Consider the following 17,505-nt stretch of genomic DNA (forward strand, 5'->3'; position numbering starts at 1 on the left):
TAATTTGAGTATCGATATTTTCAATACTCAACGTCAGCATCGATATATCGATACTTCATATCGATCTGCCCATCCCTAGAGTACTACAATCTCAAAACTTGATAGTTCTGCTTACTTAAAACTGGGGACATCATAATTTAAAAAAAATTGATGTAACTGATTACTTCAAATTTTTTGAGTTAGCCCAATTTATTCAGGTTTACAGTGTATGCTGCCTTCACGTGCGATCGGAAATTTGAAATGGGGGGGCGTTCATGTGCAATTTTTACCTAGGAAAATCATATTTATGATAATTCCGAGAGCATGTGAAGGCAGGATTAGTTACTCTAAGTTACTAAGTTCCTAGAACTACCTGGTGCGAAAGCCCCTTATGTAGAGTTAGGAAAAACCAAAAGACTTCCCTTTGTAATCTATCACCCTTACTAATAGATTCAGTCACTGTTTCCAAACAGATTTGGAATCATGCACAGATGCATAATGTACGGAAGATGATTAGGGCCAAGCAATAATAAAAAAATAAAACCATCTTGAGATTAAAGTTGTTAAATTTCGAGAAAAAAGTCAAGATAAAATGTTGAGAATAAACTCGTTAAATTACGAGAAAAAACTTGTTAAATTTCGAGAAAAAAGTCGAGATAAAATGTTGAGAAATAAAGTCATTTAATTATAAGAAAAAAAGTCGTTAAATTACGAGAACAAATTCGTTAAATTACGAATTTGTTCTCATAATTGAACGACTTTTTTCTCGTAATTTAATGACTTTATTCTCATAATTTAATGACTTTATTCTCAACATTTTATCTTGACTTTTTTCTCGAAATTTAACTACATTTTTCACATAATTTAATGAATTTGTTCTCGTAATTTAACAACTTTTTTCTCGCAATTTAATGAATTTATTCTCAACATTTTATCTCGACTTTTTTCTTGAAATTTAATGAGATTTTTCTCGAAATTTAACAACTTTAATCTCGAGATGGTTTTATTTTTTATTATTGCTTGGCCCTAATCCTCTTCCGTAATAATGTACTGCTACAAGGTAATCTTTTTTTATACCATTAGTTTATACTTTATTTGTTTATACTTAAAATTAAATTAAAAAGTAATAGGCCCACCAGTGTCCTCGTTTTTGAAAAGAACAACAAAGTCACCCTAGGTTTTACAAATGGGGACCAACGCTTTGGTATTATAACTATACAAATTAATATGGTGAGTTAGCAAAAGCCAATATGAATTGCACTGTTCTTTCAATTGGTTTTTATGTTTTCTTCCAGGGAGATGCAGGGGAGCCAGGAGCTCCAGGAATGAAAGGAAACAGAGTAAGTGTCTGCACATCTAATGCTCAGGAATACCATTTCAAATATAGCCATATTGTGTAATACTGATACATTTAAAAAATATGAGTTGATTTTACATAATAGCAACACTGTAAAAATGTATTTTTACAGCATTATACTATATAGATGTTTCTTTTGTAGGGCCCACCTGGTGTGGCAGGTTTCCCAGGACGTCCAGGTATTCCAGTAAGTTGAGCTGAGAGACTTTTTGGAGAAAATGGATCAGAGTGAATGTCATAAATTTTAGGCAAAAACAAAACAATCTTTTTGTGTCTCTCTGCAGGGTCTTCCAGGTCTAGAAGGTGCACCTGGACCTCAAGGAATTCCAGGCTGCAATGGAACCAAGGTACGTAAATTATGTAAAGTACGTAAATATACGTAAATTGATTTTATTGGGATGAGCCACCACTCAAAATCCTCAGTGTGACTGAATAGAGGATTTATTTTGTGTTTTGCAGGGGGATCGTGGTTTTGACGGAATTCCAGGTGTTCCGGGGGTGCAGGGACCACCAGTATGAGCAGTTTCTCATGTCATATAATTCTAATATGTCAATTGTCAAATTTATATCAGTGTTTATACTGTGCCATTAGACATATTTTATTATGTGTTATAACTCATTGTATTGATTTTAATCCATTCCAACAACAAATTCCTGACTTAACAAATATCTTTCTGAATCTTCCTCAGGGTATTCCAGGTTTGAAGGGAATAAAGGTATGGAACCCATTCTAACTTAGTTCTTCATAATAAAGCAATAAGGCCATATGTTACATTGATTTGTTCTAAAGGGGGTAATTCACTGGTGACAAGAAATCGGTACTGCAGAAAGAAGGGATGTCTTTTTCCCTTTTGCCAAAAAACTTCAACACTGTTATTGCATCCCTTTGGCATTGCCCCTCTGTCGAACAGACTGTCCATCAGTGGGAATTCAAAAATGCATAAGTTCTATCTGTGGTTTTAACAAAAGCCCTGGAGCTAAAAGTCTGCTGAATGGACTTTTGCTGACAAATAAACAGGGATATCTGGATGTAGATAACACAGAGAAAGAGAATGATATATGTATACATTACGGAGGATGTTGTAAAGCTAGTTGGAAATCTTCAATCTTACACTTTAAGCACAGCATAAAGCATGACGAGTGCCTAAAGCAACCTTAATCATGGTAAAATCAATGTTAAGAAAGGCCTCGAGTGCCTAGTTGCTTTTTTAAAATGGTGGGAATCACCATATGATACTGGATAGCACTGTTCAGTAAATTGTATTTTGATAAACAATTGTGTCAAGCAGTGTTTTTGGCGTGCATCTTGAAAATATTGTAGTGAAATTTGTTTGCACTCATATTTACTCTCATAGGGAGATCCAGGTGGTGTTATTGGAGTACCCATCCCTCAAAAAGGAGACAGGGGCTTGCCAGGACAACCCGGTTCACCAGTAAGTATGTTTATTTTAATGCACCTCTTGAAAATGTGCATTAATATTCTTGCCTGGAGTATAATTTAACATGTTTCATAACTTTGTCTGATTCTCTTTTCATATTTTAGGGGCAAAAAGGAAATCCTGGACAACAAGGGCCATTCGGCCCACCTGGACCAATTGGACCTCCTGTGAGTCTAAAGTTAAAATCTCTAAAACAAATTATAGACAATTAACCAACACCTGTGAACTGGAATCTCCTGAATCACCTGAATCTCACACCATGCCATTTTGATTTGAAGGGAAGGCCTGGTGAACCTGGTCAAAAGGGAGAGCCGGTAACTTTTCTACTCGTCTGAAATCTTTTGCATAGATGATAAAGTTTGTGAAATGACCAGAAGCTGTCTTACTCGTTCTTGTTGCAGGGTGACAAGCTGACATTTCAGGGTGAGAAAGGAGATAAGGTGAGTTCTGGGAAACTATTGGCTCATAAAGCATCTGTCATGCATTAGAATGACCATTAGTGGCACTTGCAACATGTGCTTCATAGGTGATAACACAAAGCAAACACAATAATAAACTCTATTTTAACGATCTAAACGCAAAGTGTAAGGCGCACGGCGCAGGTGCACTCAGGGCGTGTCCAAATCCAAAATGGGTTGTCCCTATTCTCTTAATGAGTAATGGGCGTAACGTTCAATAAACCAATCAGAGTGTCATCTCCCATTCCCTTTAAGAGCGAGATGCGCTCGCGCCATGGCGGATTGCTATTTACATGGCGTACACGCGATGAGTCAGTTAATATATATGTGTGTGTATTGGCACGATTGTTCAATTAATTAGCCAATTTCGTTCATCATTATAAGTAGTAATAGGCTGAATTGAAAATAGGTAGCCTAATTCTAATACACGCAATGACTATTCATCATTACATTTTTATATTTATGTAGCCTACACAATAATATTCTTTTACACTGTAATCCTTTTGTTTTTAATATTTGGCATGTTTGTGTGATGCGCATCCCTGTGTGTAATAAGCAAAGTCAACGCGCACTGTGGACGCGCCCAGAGGCGCAGTTTCTACCAACGCGCTCTAACAAAAAAATATTGCGCTATTGACTTTAGACTTTAGACCAGGTTTGAGTTGGTCTATGGCGCAGTCTATTTTCAGCTCCTTAAAATAGCAATGCGCCGGCAATGCACCTGAAGACACCTCTTTTTTAGACCAGCACGCCCATGGGCGCACTAACTGGCGCAAATGCATTTACTAGTTTAAGGACGTGGCGCTGAACGGGAAAACGCGAACGACGCCGGACGCAAACTAGCAAACACACTTGCGCTGCGCCTTGCGTCACATTGCGCCGGGTGTATTATAGGGCCCTATGTGTCTTAGAAGGGTCAATTTGTGTGTTTCTTGCTATTGATCATGACTTGAAGCTGATTGACAATATAATACAAACAAGCATAAGATTCAAACTCTGTACTCAATTTGCCAGATGGCATCTTTTCTGGTTTAGTCTCAGTCATCATCATGATCGTTCCCTGTTTCTCTTTTCAGGGAGAGCGAGGTTTAACCGGTCCCCCTGGTCCACCAGGGAGACATGAAGAAGCTGGAGGCCCTGGCACAACAATTTATGTTCCTGGACCGCCGGTATGATGTCATCAAATTCCCTATGAAATGTATACATTTTTGTGTGGCTTAGGTGTCCAAATATTTCAGGGCTACAATTCTTTTATCTTAGTTACATCTAAGTTCCTTGTGCCTTACATGTTTTCTAGGGTGAAATAGGCTCTACAGGAGAGAAAGGAGAAAAAGTAAGTGGCAGCATAAAATTGTGTAACTCTATAAACAAATACAGCTGGATTGTACGGAATCAATTTTATAATTATAAATATATTATAAAATGTATTATTGTATATCTTTATATATTAAAATATATTATAATATAATGCAATTCTATAATTATATTACATAATTTGTATATATTTGACCTGTAAAACAAAGCTCAACTTTGTGATGTTGTTTGAATATTTGAATTAATGGGTTTTTCTAAAAGTTTTAAGGAATAGTAATACATTTTCATTTTGACTTTGCCTCTGCAACAAGGGTTTTTGTGCACCACATTATGCTGGAGTCAAAGGTGAACCAGGACCACCAGGACCAACAGTAAGTGACCCGTACAAGAACGCAATTAAATGTTTACTTACATAATACATTGATCATAAATCACTCAGCTTTATCAGCAAGGACAACATTAGACCACTAGCAAAAATGTGTAATTTTTTAAATATTGTTTTATATTTAATACTTTTTTTAAATTATAAATTAATTATATTATCAGCATTACAAGTTGAGTAAAAATATATTTTGATAATGTCAAATTTATTTTGTTTGATAATCAGTCTTGAATCATTGTATTAATTTATAGTGTGAAGTTAAAAAAAATAATAATAAAAAAATAAGTTACAGGCTTTGAATCAAAGACTTTTAATGCAGTCTTGTTTTGTATTAATAATGATTGTTGATCTACTATTTTATCATATGATAGTGTTTTATATACTATGTGAAATCTGAGATTCACTTTATGTGTTCAAGGGGAAACCAGGCAAAGATGGACAGAGTGGAGAAAAGGTATGGTGATCTTGGATAGTGACGCGGTTATCTGTTGCAAGCTGTTAATTTAGATTTGATAATGGTTAATTGTACTCTCTCATTTCAAATATTTTAATCACACTGAATTATTATTATTATTTTTTTAAACCCTTTGTTTGTGATAGGGGGAAAGGGGCTTGTCTGGTCCTCCTGGGTTTAATGGCTTGAAGGTAAGGGCCATGCTGTAACTCTAGACATAAAATGCATTATACATTTTATTTTATTTTTATTTTAATTATGACTTTGGTTCATGTTAGGGTGACAAAGGAGAAAGAGGACCACCAGGATATGTAAGTGGTTATCTAACTACTAAAAACTCAGATAACGATTAATAAAGCCACATGCTATTTCCACACTTGATTCACTTAGAACAATGTTATGGACTGGTAGTTACAAATGATAGTAATTATCTTACAGGGTTTTGGTCCTCCTGGCCCTCCTGGTCCTCCTGGCCCCCGCGGAGCAGAAGGAGAGACAGGTGATGTCTGCATAATGTATTGTCCTTATGCGGGTGTCCTGTCAAATTTCACAGTCTCTTTATCTATTCATCTGTTTTCTTCATTCATCAGGTTATCCAGGAGAGCGTGGAAATCCTGGTCCCCCAGGTGAGAGAAGCACATTTTGATAAAGGGTGCTTTCACACCTGCCTCATTTAGTTCGGTTTAATCGTACTAGAGTTCGTTTTCCCCTTTGGTGCTGTTCGTTTCGACAGGTTTAAAAGCAGCAATCCCACTGGTGCGCACCAAAAGCGGACCAAACAAGTGTAGCGAGACCTCCTCGAAGAAGTGGTCTTGGTACGCTTTCAAACGAACTCTGGAGCGGTTCGCTTGAGATGTGAAAGCAATCCGACCCAGTTAATGGACCAATGAACCAAATGATATCATAATTCATAACGGGAAATGTGATACAGTATAAAAAGCGGTAGTGTCTGATTCTGTGAATGAGCACATTATTTACCATAGTTGAAAACCTCCTCATCTTAAATGTTGTGTAATTGCACTTCTCCGTGCGAGAATGCTGTCCTGACGAAGCCTTTTTCCTGCCCTGCTTCATTACAACATTCACATATGGTCTCGACACACTGACACAGCCTACTAGACAACACTGGGGCGTCCAGAGAGAGCGCGTGCGTTTGTATTTGCCGCAGCATTAATATGAATGTAGTATATAATTTAACAGTGGGAATGGTGGCTACATTAATATAGTGTTTGCGTGTTTCTCGACATTTACAAATAATACAATAAGCTCATGGAACGAACTTGTCAATCATTATGGATGACGCTGAGAAAACTCTGACCAATAAGAGGACAGTTGTACTTGCATGTGACTTCCATAAAAGCATTTTGGTATGCTTTAAAATGTTCCTGTGTGAAAGCAAACCGAACCAAGAAGAAAATGCAACATTGTAACAAATTTAGTCCCTGTTTCGGAACAAAACAAACAATCCATAGGTGTGAAAACACCCAAAGTGTTTGGTAGAATTAAGTCAGCATAATTTAGTACAATAGTTCACAGTAATGATGATCCTTTCCTTTATGTCCATGGTTGACCACAGGCGGAGATAGGGAGGGTCCTCCTGGACCTCGTGGCTTACCGGGAGAGATTGGCCAGAAGGGAGATAAAGGAGCTGATGGAGTGTCTCTTAAAGGTTCACAAGGAGCTGATGGACAACCCGGCCCACCCGGCCAACCAGGGCCGATCAGTAAGAACATCTTAAACACAAATAACTGTTTTTGTTATGCTGTGATGATAAACATAACTCAACAAGCTCATGGAAATACAAACCAGTTTCCAAAAAAAGTTGGGACACCATACAAATTGTGAATAAAAACAGAATGCAATGATGTGGAAGTTTCAAATTTCAGTATTTTATTCAGACATATCAAATGTTTAAACTGAGAAAATGTATCATTTCAAGGGAAAAAATAAGTTGATTTTAAATTTCATGGCATCAACATATCTCAAAAAAGTTGGGACAAGGCCATGTTTACCACTATGTGGCATCCCCTCTTCTTTTTATAACAGTCTGCAAACGTCTGGGGACTGAGGAGACAAGTTGCTCAAGTTTAGGAATAGGAATGTTGTCCCATTCTTGTCTAATACAGCCTTCTAGTTGCTCAACTGTCTTAGGTCTTCTTTGTCGCATCTTCCTCTTTATGATGCGGCAAATGTTTTCTATGGGTGAAAGATCTGGACTGCAGACTGGCCATTTCAGTACCCGGATCCTTCTTCTACGCAGCCATGATGTTGTAATTGATGCATTATGTGGTCTGGCATTGTCATGTTGGAAAATGCAAGGTCTTCCCTGAAACAGATGACGTCTGGATGGGAGCATATGTTGTTCTAGAACTTGGATATACCTTTCAACATTGATGGTGCCTTTCCAGATGTGTAAGCTGCCCATGCCACACGCACTCATGCAACCCCATACCATCAGAGATGCAGGCTTCTGAACTGAGCGCTGATAACAACTTTGGTTGTCCTTGTCCTCTTTAGTCCGGATGACACAGCGTCCCAGTTTTCCAAAAAGAACTTCAAATTTTGATTCGTCTGACCTGACCACAGAACAGTTTTCCACTTTGCCACAGTCCATTTTAAATGAGCCTTGGCCCAGAGAAAACGCCTGCGCTTCTAGATCATGTTTAGATATGGCTTCTTTTTTGACCTATAGAGTTTTAGCCGGCAACGGCGAATGGCACGGTGGATTGTGTTCACCGACAATGTTTTCTGGAAGTATTCCTGAGCCCATGTTGTGATTTCCATTACAGTAGCATTCCTGTATGTGATGCAGTGCCATCTAAGGGCCCGAAGATCACGGGCATCCAGTATGGTTTTCCGGCCTTGACCCTTACGCACAGAGATTGTTCCAGATTCTCTGAATCTTTGGATGATATTATGCACTGTAGATGATGATAACTTCAAACTCTTTGCAATTTTTCTCTGAGAAACTCCTTTCTGATATTGCTCCACTATTTTTCGCCACAGCATTGGGGGGATTGGTGATCCTCTGCCCATCTTGACTTCTGAGAGACACTGCCACTCTGAGAGGCTCTTTTTATACCCAATCATGTTGCCAATTGACCTAATAAGTTGCAAATTGGTCCTCCAGCTTGTTCCTTAACCCTTTGACGCACAACATGGGTCAAAAATGACCCGGCTGAGTTTTTATTTTCTATATCTTTGCAAGAAATTAATTTCATCATTCAGTATTCCAGGTATTCCTCAATTAACTTGTTTTTGATCATCACAAATCCTCATTTTAATTTTTTCTTTCTTACTTTTTTAATAAAAATAATTTTTGTATCACTACCCTTCTAATGCGCAACATGGGTCAAAAATTACCCGTATTCATTTCCTATGTAATTTTAATAACGGTTGAGTGTTTCTTTGCTGAATCTTTAAAAGAAATGTATTTTGTCATTCATTTATTCCAGGTATTCCTTAAATATCTTGTTTTAGATTGTCAAAAATCATTATGTTCATTTTTTCTTTCTTACTTTATAAACAAACACCGTTTTTGTTTGTCTACATCAATTTTACACACATGGGTCAAAAATGACCCGTATTCATTTCCTATGGTATTTCAATCATTACTGAGTGTTTCTTCGCTGAATCTTTGAAAGAAATGTATTTTATCATTTATTTATTCCAGGTATTCCTTAAATATCTTGTTTTTGATTTTCTACAAATAATTGTGTTTATTTTTTCTTTCTTACTTTATAAACAAACACAGATTCTACATCAATTTTACACACATGGGTCAAAAATGACCCATATAGAAATCTTTAATATTTGCACATTTTTGCAAGTACGAACATATTTACTGCAGACAACTGTTCATCTGCCACACATTTCACATCTTAACAAGGCTACTTTTGTATATTTGATGGATGTAAGTCTTATTATATTTAATATATTAGGCTATATATTTCATAATTTTACATTTTTTGTCATAAATCAATGCAATTGGTCACCCTTTAAGTCTGTCAGTGTTCCTGAAAAGTAACAGTTTTGGACATATACAACATGGGTCTAAAGTGACCTGAATGAGTTATTTTCTATATCGCATATATTACAATAAATTAATTTCATCATTCATTATTCCATCAATTACTCAATAACCAAATCCTTATTTTAATTTTTCCTTTCTTTTTGAATGAATTGTTTTGAATGTGTGTGTCATTACCATTCTAAAGGCCAATGTATACTTCACTTTTTATGTGTACGTGAGGGTCAGCATACAGATTTTTGTAACTTTTATAATTTCCGCTGGATTTCTGTAACTGTGTATGTGCAACCTGCACATACACATTTAAATTGCGTTTGTGCGCAAAGTATACTTTCAGCTTTTTTTACAGTGATGTCATCATCCACCTCAGTTCTGTTGAGGACCAGCCGCTAACACTCTAGATAAAGAAAATCAAAAGCACTGTTGATCGATACACTTATTATATATTTTCACTGTTGGACAGAAACGTACTCGGTTACTAACGTAACCTCGGTTCCCTGAGATACGGAACGAGTACTGCGTATGGGGAAAGGTCTCCTTTTTCCCCGTTACTGAAGCCTTTTTCAATAACGCAGTGTAACTGCATCGTCATTGGTTCACTCATAGACAAGTTGTTGAACCAATGACGGCACGGCATAGCTGCGCGACCTATGGTGACAGAGCGCGCGAATATTCCCGCCGAAATGGGCGGGGTTTAGGGCTATATAAGCGGGCGTTTCGCCATAGGATTTCAGGTCATTCGACTGAAGCGACGACACTGAAGCCGCAGCCTCGTAGCACAGCATGTAACGCAGTACTTGTTCCGTATCTCAGGGAACCGAGGTTACGTTAGTAACCGAGTACGTTCCCTTTCGATACTTCACTCGTACTGCGTATGGGGAACGAATTCAACCGCGCCGTGCCACGGCAGGGAACGACTGGACTTGTCTTGGGCACCGTGAGGGAACCAGAGGACAAGTGAGAAGGCCGGAGCCGTCGAACCCTCGTTACACTACAAAAAGGGAGTTAACTCCCAGAGTGGCATGAAGCGGAGCTCGATAGAGGCCGCTGGATCATACCGTGAGGACCCGAGCTTGTAAGGTCGGGACGTCCAAATGATAAAATCTGACAAAAGTGGACGGCGAGGACCAGCCGGCCGCCTCACAGATGTCTTTAATCAAAACTCCACTAGACCAGGCCCAAGAGGAAGCCATTCCTCTAGTAGAGTGAGCTCTAACTCCTATGGGGCAGTCGAGGCCCATAGAGGAGTAACAAAGAGCAATAGCGTCGACTATCCAACGCGAAAGACGTTGCTTTGAGACCGAAGACCCCTTGGTGCGGCCACCAAAGCAGATAAAGAGCTGATCAGATTGCCGAAAAGGCTGTGATCGATCAACGTAGGTCCTTAATGCCCTGACAGGGCAGAGTAGTTCCAACTCTCGCTCGTCCGACGAGGGAGGAAGCGCTGAGAGGGAAATAACCTGTGCTCTGAATGGAGTCGAGAGCACCTTAGGGACGTAGCCATGCCTAGGTTTCAAAACGACTTTGGAGTCGTTGGGCCCGAACTCAAGGCATGCAGGGCTCACGGAGAGGGCCTGCAAGTCACCAACTCGCTTAACCGATGCTAGTGCAAGTAGCAGAGCGGTTTTGAGTGTCAGGGGCCTGAGGTCAGCTGAACGCAGTGGCTCAAAGGGAGGCCCTTTAAGAGCTTTGAGGACCAAAGAGAGGTCCCAGGTGGGAACAGTGAGAGGACAAGGAGGATTTAATCGCCTAGAACCTCTCAAGAAACGCACCACGAGGTTGTTTCGTCCCACTGACTGGCCAGCGATAGGAGCGTGAAACGCTGCAATGAATCTGGGTGCGACCCAGATTCAAACGCTCCTGGAGAAAAGACAGTATCGGAGATACGTCACACTCCACTGGGTCTATGTTGCGTGTAGAACACCAGTCAACAAAGACCGACCATTTCTGGGCGTAGAGGCGTCTCGTGGATGGAGCTTTTGCCTGAGAAATGGTATTCAGCACGTCCCCGGGGAGGTTAGCAGGCTCCCATCGAGGGACCAGAGGTGCAGAGCCCAGAGTTCTGGCTGGGGATGCCAAATCGTCCTGTTCGCCTGAGAGAGGAGGTCCCGTCTCAGGGGGATCGGCCACGGAGCTTTTGTGGAAAGCCTGAACAGCTCTGAGGACCAAACTTGGCTCCTCCAGAGCGGGGCCACCAGGAGGACTCTGTGCTTGTCTTCCCTGATTCGTCTGATGACCTGTGGGATCAGAGCGATCGGGGGAAAAGCGTAAAGGAGGGTGCTGGGCCAGACATGGGCCAGCGCATCTTCCTCCTTTGAGAAATAAATTGGGCAGTGAGAGTTGCCTTCTGAAGCAAAGAGGTCTACCTCTGCCTTTCCGAAGAACTCCCAGATCATGAGAACCGTCTGGGGGTGGAGCATCCACTCGTCTGGGGGGACATTGCTCCGAGATAGCATGTCTGCTCCCAAGTTTGTTCTCCCGGGTATGTGAGTCGCCCTGAGCGACTGAAACCTCGGTGATGCCCATTCCAGAAGACGCTTCGCCACAGCGCATAAGCGGCTGGACGAAAGACCGCCCTGGTGATTTATGTATGACACCACTGTCATGCTGTCCGACTGGACTAAGACGTGGCGCCCTGTCAGGTGTGCCTGGAACGCATGAAGGGCTCGAATCACTGCCAACATCTCGAGGCAGTTGATGTGCAGATGGCATTCCTCGTGAGACCACGAGCCGAAGGCCGGTCTGCCCTCGCAAAGAGCGCCCCAACCTGTGTTGGACGCATCCGTTGAGAGCACCGTCCTTCTGGACACTGCCTGTAGGGGTACCCCTTGGCTGAACCATACAGGGTTCATCCAGGGTTTCAGAGCTGCCAAACAGGCCTGATTGACCCTGAGACGCAGGCGGCCGTGCCGCCAGGCGTGAGGAGGGACCCGAAACTTCAACCAGTACTGCAGAGGCCGCATCCGAAGAAGGCCGAGCTGCAGCACCGGGGAGGCGGAAGCCATCAGCCCTAGCATCCTCTGGAAAAACTTCAGAGGGAAATAGGCTCTGTTCCTGACCGATGCCACGAGCTGCTGAATGGCCAGAGCGCGCTCTGGAGATACTACAGCCGTCATACGGACTGAGTCAAAAACTGCACCCAGGAACGTTATACGCTGGCTGGGGAGCAGTGAGCTCTTGGCAAAGTTGACCCTGAGACCCAGGCACTCCAAGTGGCTGAGTAACACGGATCTGTGATGCTCCAGCTCGGCTCGTGACTGGGCTAGGATGAGCCAGTCGTCGAGGTAATTGAGAACCCGGATTCCCATCTGTCTCAGTGGGGAAAGCGCCGCGTTCATGCACTTGGTAAAAGTGCGAGGAGCTAGGGACAGTCCGAATGGAAGGACCGTATATTGGTAAGCCACACCCTCGAACGCAAATCTCAAGAATCGCCTGTGATGGGGGGCTATCTGGATGTGAAAATATGCATCTTTCAGGTCCAGCGAGCAGAACCAGTCCCCGGGGCAAACCTGCGCGAGGATCTGCTTCAGCGTTAGCATCTTGAACTTCCGTCTCATGAGGGAGAGGTTCAAGAGCCTGTGATCTAAGATGGGTCTGAGACCGCCATCTTTTTTGGGAACTAGAAAATAACGGCTGTAGAACCCCGAATTGCTCTCTGAGGGGGAGACTATTTCTATAGCTCCTTTCCTCAGAAGAGACGTGACTTCGGCTCGGAGGACATGAACATCGTCCGTGTTGACTGAAGTCTGAAGCACCCCGCTGAAGCGCAGGGGCCTTCGGCGAACTGAAGCGAGTAGCCTCGACTTATGGTTCCCAGAACCCAGCTTGACACTCCGGGGATGGCCCGCCAGGCCTCGGCCCGCGTGACAAGGGGCTGAATGGTATCGGGTGACGGGCCGCCAATCGGGGGCCCGTGCACCGGAGAGAGTGGAAGAGGAACTTCGCTCTTTCTTAGAGAAGGTAGAATATTAATAGTGTTCGCCATAAGAATAGCGTTTTGCATGGACGCAGCACTGGGCCCAGTTAGTACAACACTGAACATATCTCCCATGCCTGGAGCTGAACGAGGCGGAGGGGGGTGGAACGAAAGAGCTTTTGGGGTGGTCCGGCCGTGGCGAGACTTTGCCCCATCCTCTTCCTTCCTGAAATATCAGGAGGGCTTAGGAGGCGTCGGGTCCAGCGTAATCTTAGGCCGGGGTCCCTGACATTGCCTCGGGAAGGAGGAGCGCTTACGATGGCGCTGTTCCTTGGGTGGTGCTGCCTGAGAGGTAGAGGGGGCAGTTTTGTTCTGCTGAGCCGGCGCAGACTTGGGGCGGCTGGAAGCAGACGTGGAGCTAGGGCGTTTAGGCAGGAAGTGTCGCGTAGTCTGAGACGACTTTTGTGCTGCAGTAAAACGCTCCGAAAAGCCCTCTACTGCTGGCCCGAAGAGACCAGAAGGAGAGACCGGGGCATCCAAAAAGGCCGTCTTGTCCATCTCCTTAATCTCGGTCAGGTTGAGCCACAAATGGCGCTCAAGCATGACCAGGCTGGCCATGGATCGTCCAATGGCCTGAGCTGTGGCCTTTGTGGCACGCAGGGCTAAGTCAGTGCTGCTGCTCCGTGATGGCTCCTCTGGCGGAGCCCATTCGAGGTCCAAAACCTCTACTGCTTTCGAAAGGATGCGGAAGAGCTCGGCATCCATACCCGGCTTGCAGTCAATGGGCTCCAGCGAGGGAAGGCGGGCGGGGTCAGAATCACCGGCCCAACCTTCGGATTCAGAGGCCGCGAGAGACATGACGTCATCAAGCGGCTCGTCCTCAGAACCGCCAAAAGAGATGAGGTCGCTCGCATCTGCCGAGGGATGCAGCTCAGGGCGGGAGAACAGGACGGGGGACTGCTCTCTCGGGGGAGAGGGTGAGGCACGCAGGGAAGCCGGCGTGACGTCATCCAACTCCGTGCGCTGGGCCGCTCTACCCCGCCGTCTCTTCCTAGCTGGCTCGCGGGAGGAAGAAGACGGGAGGGCGCGAGCGGCGAGATCACCTTCACTGAAGAAGGCGATCCGCGAGCGCAGAGAGGCGAGACTCATGTTCTCACAGTGAGAACACGAGGTCCCGGTGAGCGCGGCCTCTGCATGGGGTCTGCCCAGGCAGCTGACGCACTCACCGTGACCGTCGTCGTCATGCAGAGGGGCTCTGCATGTGCCACACGAGTGGCGCGGCATTTGTAACAACGCCGCCGCCGTGAAAACGGTGTTTGAGGGGCTCTTTTATAGCGGCGAGGGCCGCTAGAGCAGTGAAAACCGCTGTTGGAAAGCTCTTTTAGATCGGCAATAAACCGTGGGAAAATCGCTCTTTTAGGCGCGCCGGATGGCGGCAGGAGACGGGCTGGCAGGCGGCCGGAAGCGGGAAGCGGGCGGGAAGCAGCGCGCTTCTTCCTCGGTGAGCTCAGCAGTCCGCTGCGGGAGCCTCTTCGACGGCGGCGAGAGCTTCTTTCCAGGCGAGCTTCTTCCAGGCGGCGAAGGCTTCAGCCGGAGATCAGCGAGGAGCGATGTGAAGTCGTCGCTGAAGGAGAGAGAACTGAAATCCTATGGCGAAACGCCCGCTTATATAGCCCTAAACCCCGCCCATTTCGGCGGGAATATTCGCGCGCTCTGTCGCCATAGGTCGCGCAGCTATGCCGCGCCGTCATTGGTTCAACAACTTGTCTATGAGTGAACCAATGATGATGCAGTTACACTGCGTTATTGAAAAAGGCTTCAGTAACGGGGAAAAAGGAGACCTTTCCCCATACGCAAATACATACAAACATACAAATTATGAAATATAATATATAGCCTATTATATGAAATATAATATGACTTTCATCCATCAAATATACAAAAGCAGCCATGTTGAGAGGCGAAATGTGTGGCGGATGAACAGTTGTCTGCAGTAAATATGTTCCTACTTGCAAAAATTTGCAAAGGTTTCTATATGGGTCATTTTTGACCCATGTGTGTAAAATTGATGTAGAAATACAAAACCTGTGTTTGTTTATGAAAAAAAGAAAGAAAAAATAAACACAATGATTTGTTAAAATCAAAAACAAGATATTTAAGGAATACCTGGAATAAATGAATGATAAAATACATTTCTTTTAAAGATTCAGCAAAGAAACACTCAACCGTTATTGAAATTACATAGGAAATGAATACGGGTCATTTTTGACCCATGTTGCGCATTAGAAGGGGTTTTCATAGCTTGTGCATCAAAGGGTTAAAATGAGCCAATATTTGGCATGACATTTCAAAATGTCTCACTTTCAACATTTGATATGTTATCTATATTCTATTGTGAATAAAATATAAGTTTATGAGATTTGTAAATTATTGCATTCCTTTTTTATTCACAATTTGTACAGTGTCCCAACTTTTTTGGAATCGGGTTTGTAATGGAGTGATCAATGTCATTTCTAGAAAGAGGCTGACAGTGATGAGACACAGTGTGAAAAGATGTGTGTGGTTCCTTTGATTGATCCAAAATGTCATTGGCATTAATCTTGTTTATTTTAGATGAAGACTGTAATATTGAAAGAGGACCTCCAGGCCCTCCGGGACCTCCAGGATTGCAAGGAGAGGTGGGACAGAAAGGTGAGGAAGTAATTCAGTCATTTATTTGTTCACTATAGTTTTGGTTTCCTCAAAATCGGTTCTGAGTTGTTCTGCTCTTTCAGGTGATCAAGGCGAAACATGCACACAGTGCACTGGTTTAGGGCCCCCGGGTTTGCCTGGTCCTCAGGGGCCAAAGGGACAGCAAGGTGAGAAGCAATGAGCAAGGCCTTGTTTTGATATTTTTGGACTTTCTAAGATTATGCATCATGCTGGATGTTTTCATTTTAGGTTTTCCTGGACAAGCTGGGAGTAAAGGAGAGAAGGGTGTGCCAGGACCTTCTGGACCTGCTGGAAATCCTGTATGTACATTTTCTTTCGTAATTTAACATTTCTTACTTAGTATGTCAAAGTCCATTTTTGTGGCACCAAAAAAAAAATGATTGGATACAAATTCATTGGTAGTGCACTGTGCCCACTTTAAATGTGGATGTAAACACATTAAATCCTGTCAGAACAAATCTAACCTTTCTTCTTGCATTTCCTTGGACTTTAGGGTCAAGATGGCTCTCCGGGTTTAATTGGTGACCCTGGTGCTCAGGGTGAGCCTGGTGATGTCTTTGTGGCTCCAGGGTATAAAGGAGATAAGGGTTTACCTGGTGCTACTGGAGACAGAGGATTCCCAGGTATTGATGGGCTACCAGGAAAAGATGGCCGACCAGGGCAACCTGGAGCCAAGGGAGAACCTGTGAGTACAAAGATCTGACCAAAAAGACTTAAATAGCTGAATTCACTTTTGCATCTAATTCACAGTGTGTCCCGATGTCTATTCTGCAATGTTTTCTTAACCATGGAATATCAGATATTTTGATTAATAAATCTTGTTTCTATGATTAGGCTAGAGTTGGTATTAAGGGTGATCGTGGCCTGGATGGAGATCGTGGTATCATCGGCCCCCCAGGTGAAAGAGGTCCCCCAGGTTTCCCAGGCATAGGACGGCCAGGTGAACCTGGTGAAAAAGGCTTTGCAGGGTTGCCTGGTGCACCAGGGAGGCCAGGATTACCAGGTCATTGGTTTAGAGTAATACATTTGCTTATCCACTGGTTGTCAATGCTATACTCTTTAAAATAACCACAATCCCACATATCATTATAGGAAGTAAAGGCGATGCTGGTAAAATATTAAGTCTTCCTGGACCTCAGGGTGCCCCAGGGCCTCGTGGAGAGACTGGCAGACCTGGTCTTCAAGGTAAAATCAGGTTATGCTAATGTATCATACTGCTTGAAAACTGTATTCAGTGGTGTGATGTCGATCTGTGTGTGTTGACGACTTTTTTCACATTGTCACTCAGGTGATAGAGGACTTCCAGGTGAACGTGGAGTTCAAGGATTTCCAGGAAACAAAGGCGAACCTGGACTGCCAGGAATTGGACTCCCTGGGCCTCCAGGGCCAAAAGGTAAACTGCAGGTGCCAGACTATAACAGTCAAATTATGTTTAAATGTGAAATGCTCTAAAGTACTGCACCT

The 17,505-nt window shown here is 43.3% G+C and overlaps 1 protein-coding gene across 1 annotated transcript in view; it reads left to right on the plus strand.

Annotated features, from left to right (window-relative positions):
* The window catches only part of col4a1 (collagen, type IV, alpha 1), an 84,858-nt gene that overhangs the window by 50,007 nt on the left and 17,346 nt on the right, over positions 1-17,505 (plus strand). The window contains exons 4-28 of the mRNA XM_048193117.1: positions 1,275-1,319; positions 1,479-1,523; positions 1,621-1,683; positions 1,796-1,849; positions 2,026-2,052; positions 2,692-2,769; positions 2,880-2,942; positions 3,054-3,089; positions 3,177-3,215; positions 4,310-4,402; positions 4,531-4,566; positions 4,859-4,918; positions 5,348-5,383; positions 5,530-5,574; positions 5,662-5,694; positions 5,822-5,882; positions 5,974-6,009; positions 6,960-7,106; positions 15,943-16,020; positions 16,104-16,187; positions 16,270-16,340; positions 16,535-16,726; positions 16,876-17,044; positions 17,134-17,226; positions 17,330-17,434. Coding sequence (XP_048049074.1) covers positions 1,275-1,319; positions 1,479-1,523; positions 1,621-1,683; positions 1,796-1,849; positions 2,026-2,052; positions 2,692-2,769; positions 2,880-2,942; positions 3,054-3,089; positions 3,177-3,215; positions 4,310-4,402; positions 4,531-4,566; positions 4,859-4,918; positions 5,348-5,383; positions 5,530-5,574; positions 5,662-5,694; positions 5,822-5,882; positions 5,974-6,009; positions 6,960-7,106; positions 15,943-16,020; positions 16,104-16,187; positions 16,270-16,340; positions 16,535-16,726; positions 16,876-17,044; positions 17,134-17,226; positions 17,330-17,434 — 1,789 coding nt within the window. The remainder of the gene's footprint in view (positions 1-1,274; positions 1,320-1,478; positions 1,524-1,620; positions 1,684-1,795; positions 1,850-2,025; positions 2,053-2,691; positions 2,770-2,879; positions 2,943-3,053; positions 3,090-3,176; positions 3,216-4,309; positions 4,403-4,530; positions 4,567-4,858; positions 4,919-5,347; positions 5,384-5,529; positions 5,575-5,661; positions 5,695-5,821; positions 5,883-5,973; positions 6,010-6,959; positions 7,107-15,942; positions 16,021-16,103; positions 16,188-16,269; positions 16,341-16,534; positions 16,727-16,875; positions 17,045-17,133; positions 17,227-17,329; positions 17,435-17,505) is intronic.

Source organism: Megalobrama amblycephala, linkage group LG6 (assembly GCF_018812025.1).
Source record: "Megalobrama amblycephala isolate DHTTF-2021 linkage group LG6, ASM1881202v1, whole genome shotgun sequence".
Classification (NCBI taxonomy): domain Eukaryota; kingdom Metazoa; phylum Chordata; class Actinopteri; order Cypriniformes; family Xenocyprididae; genus Megalobrama; species Megalobrama amblycephala.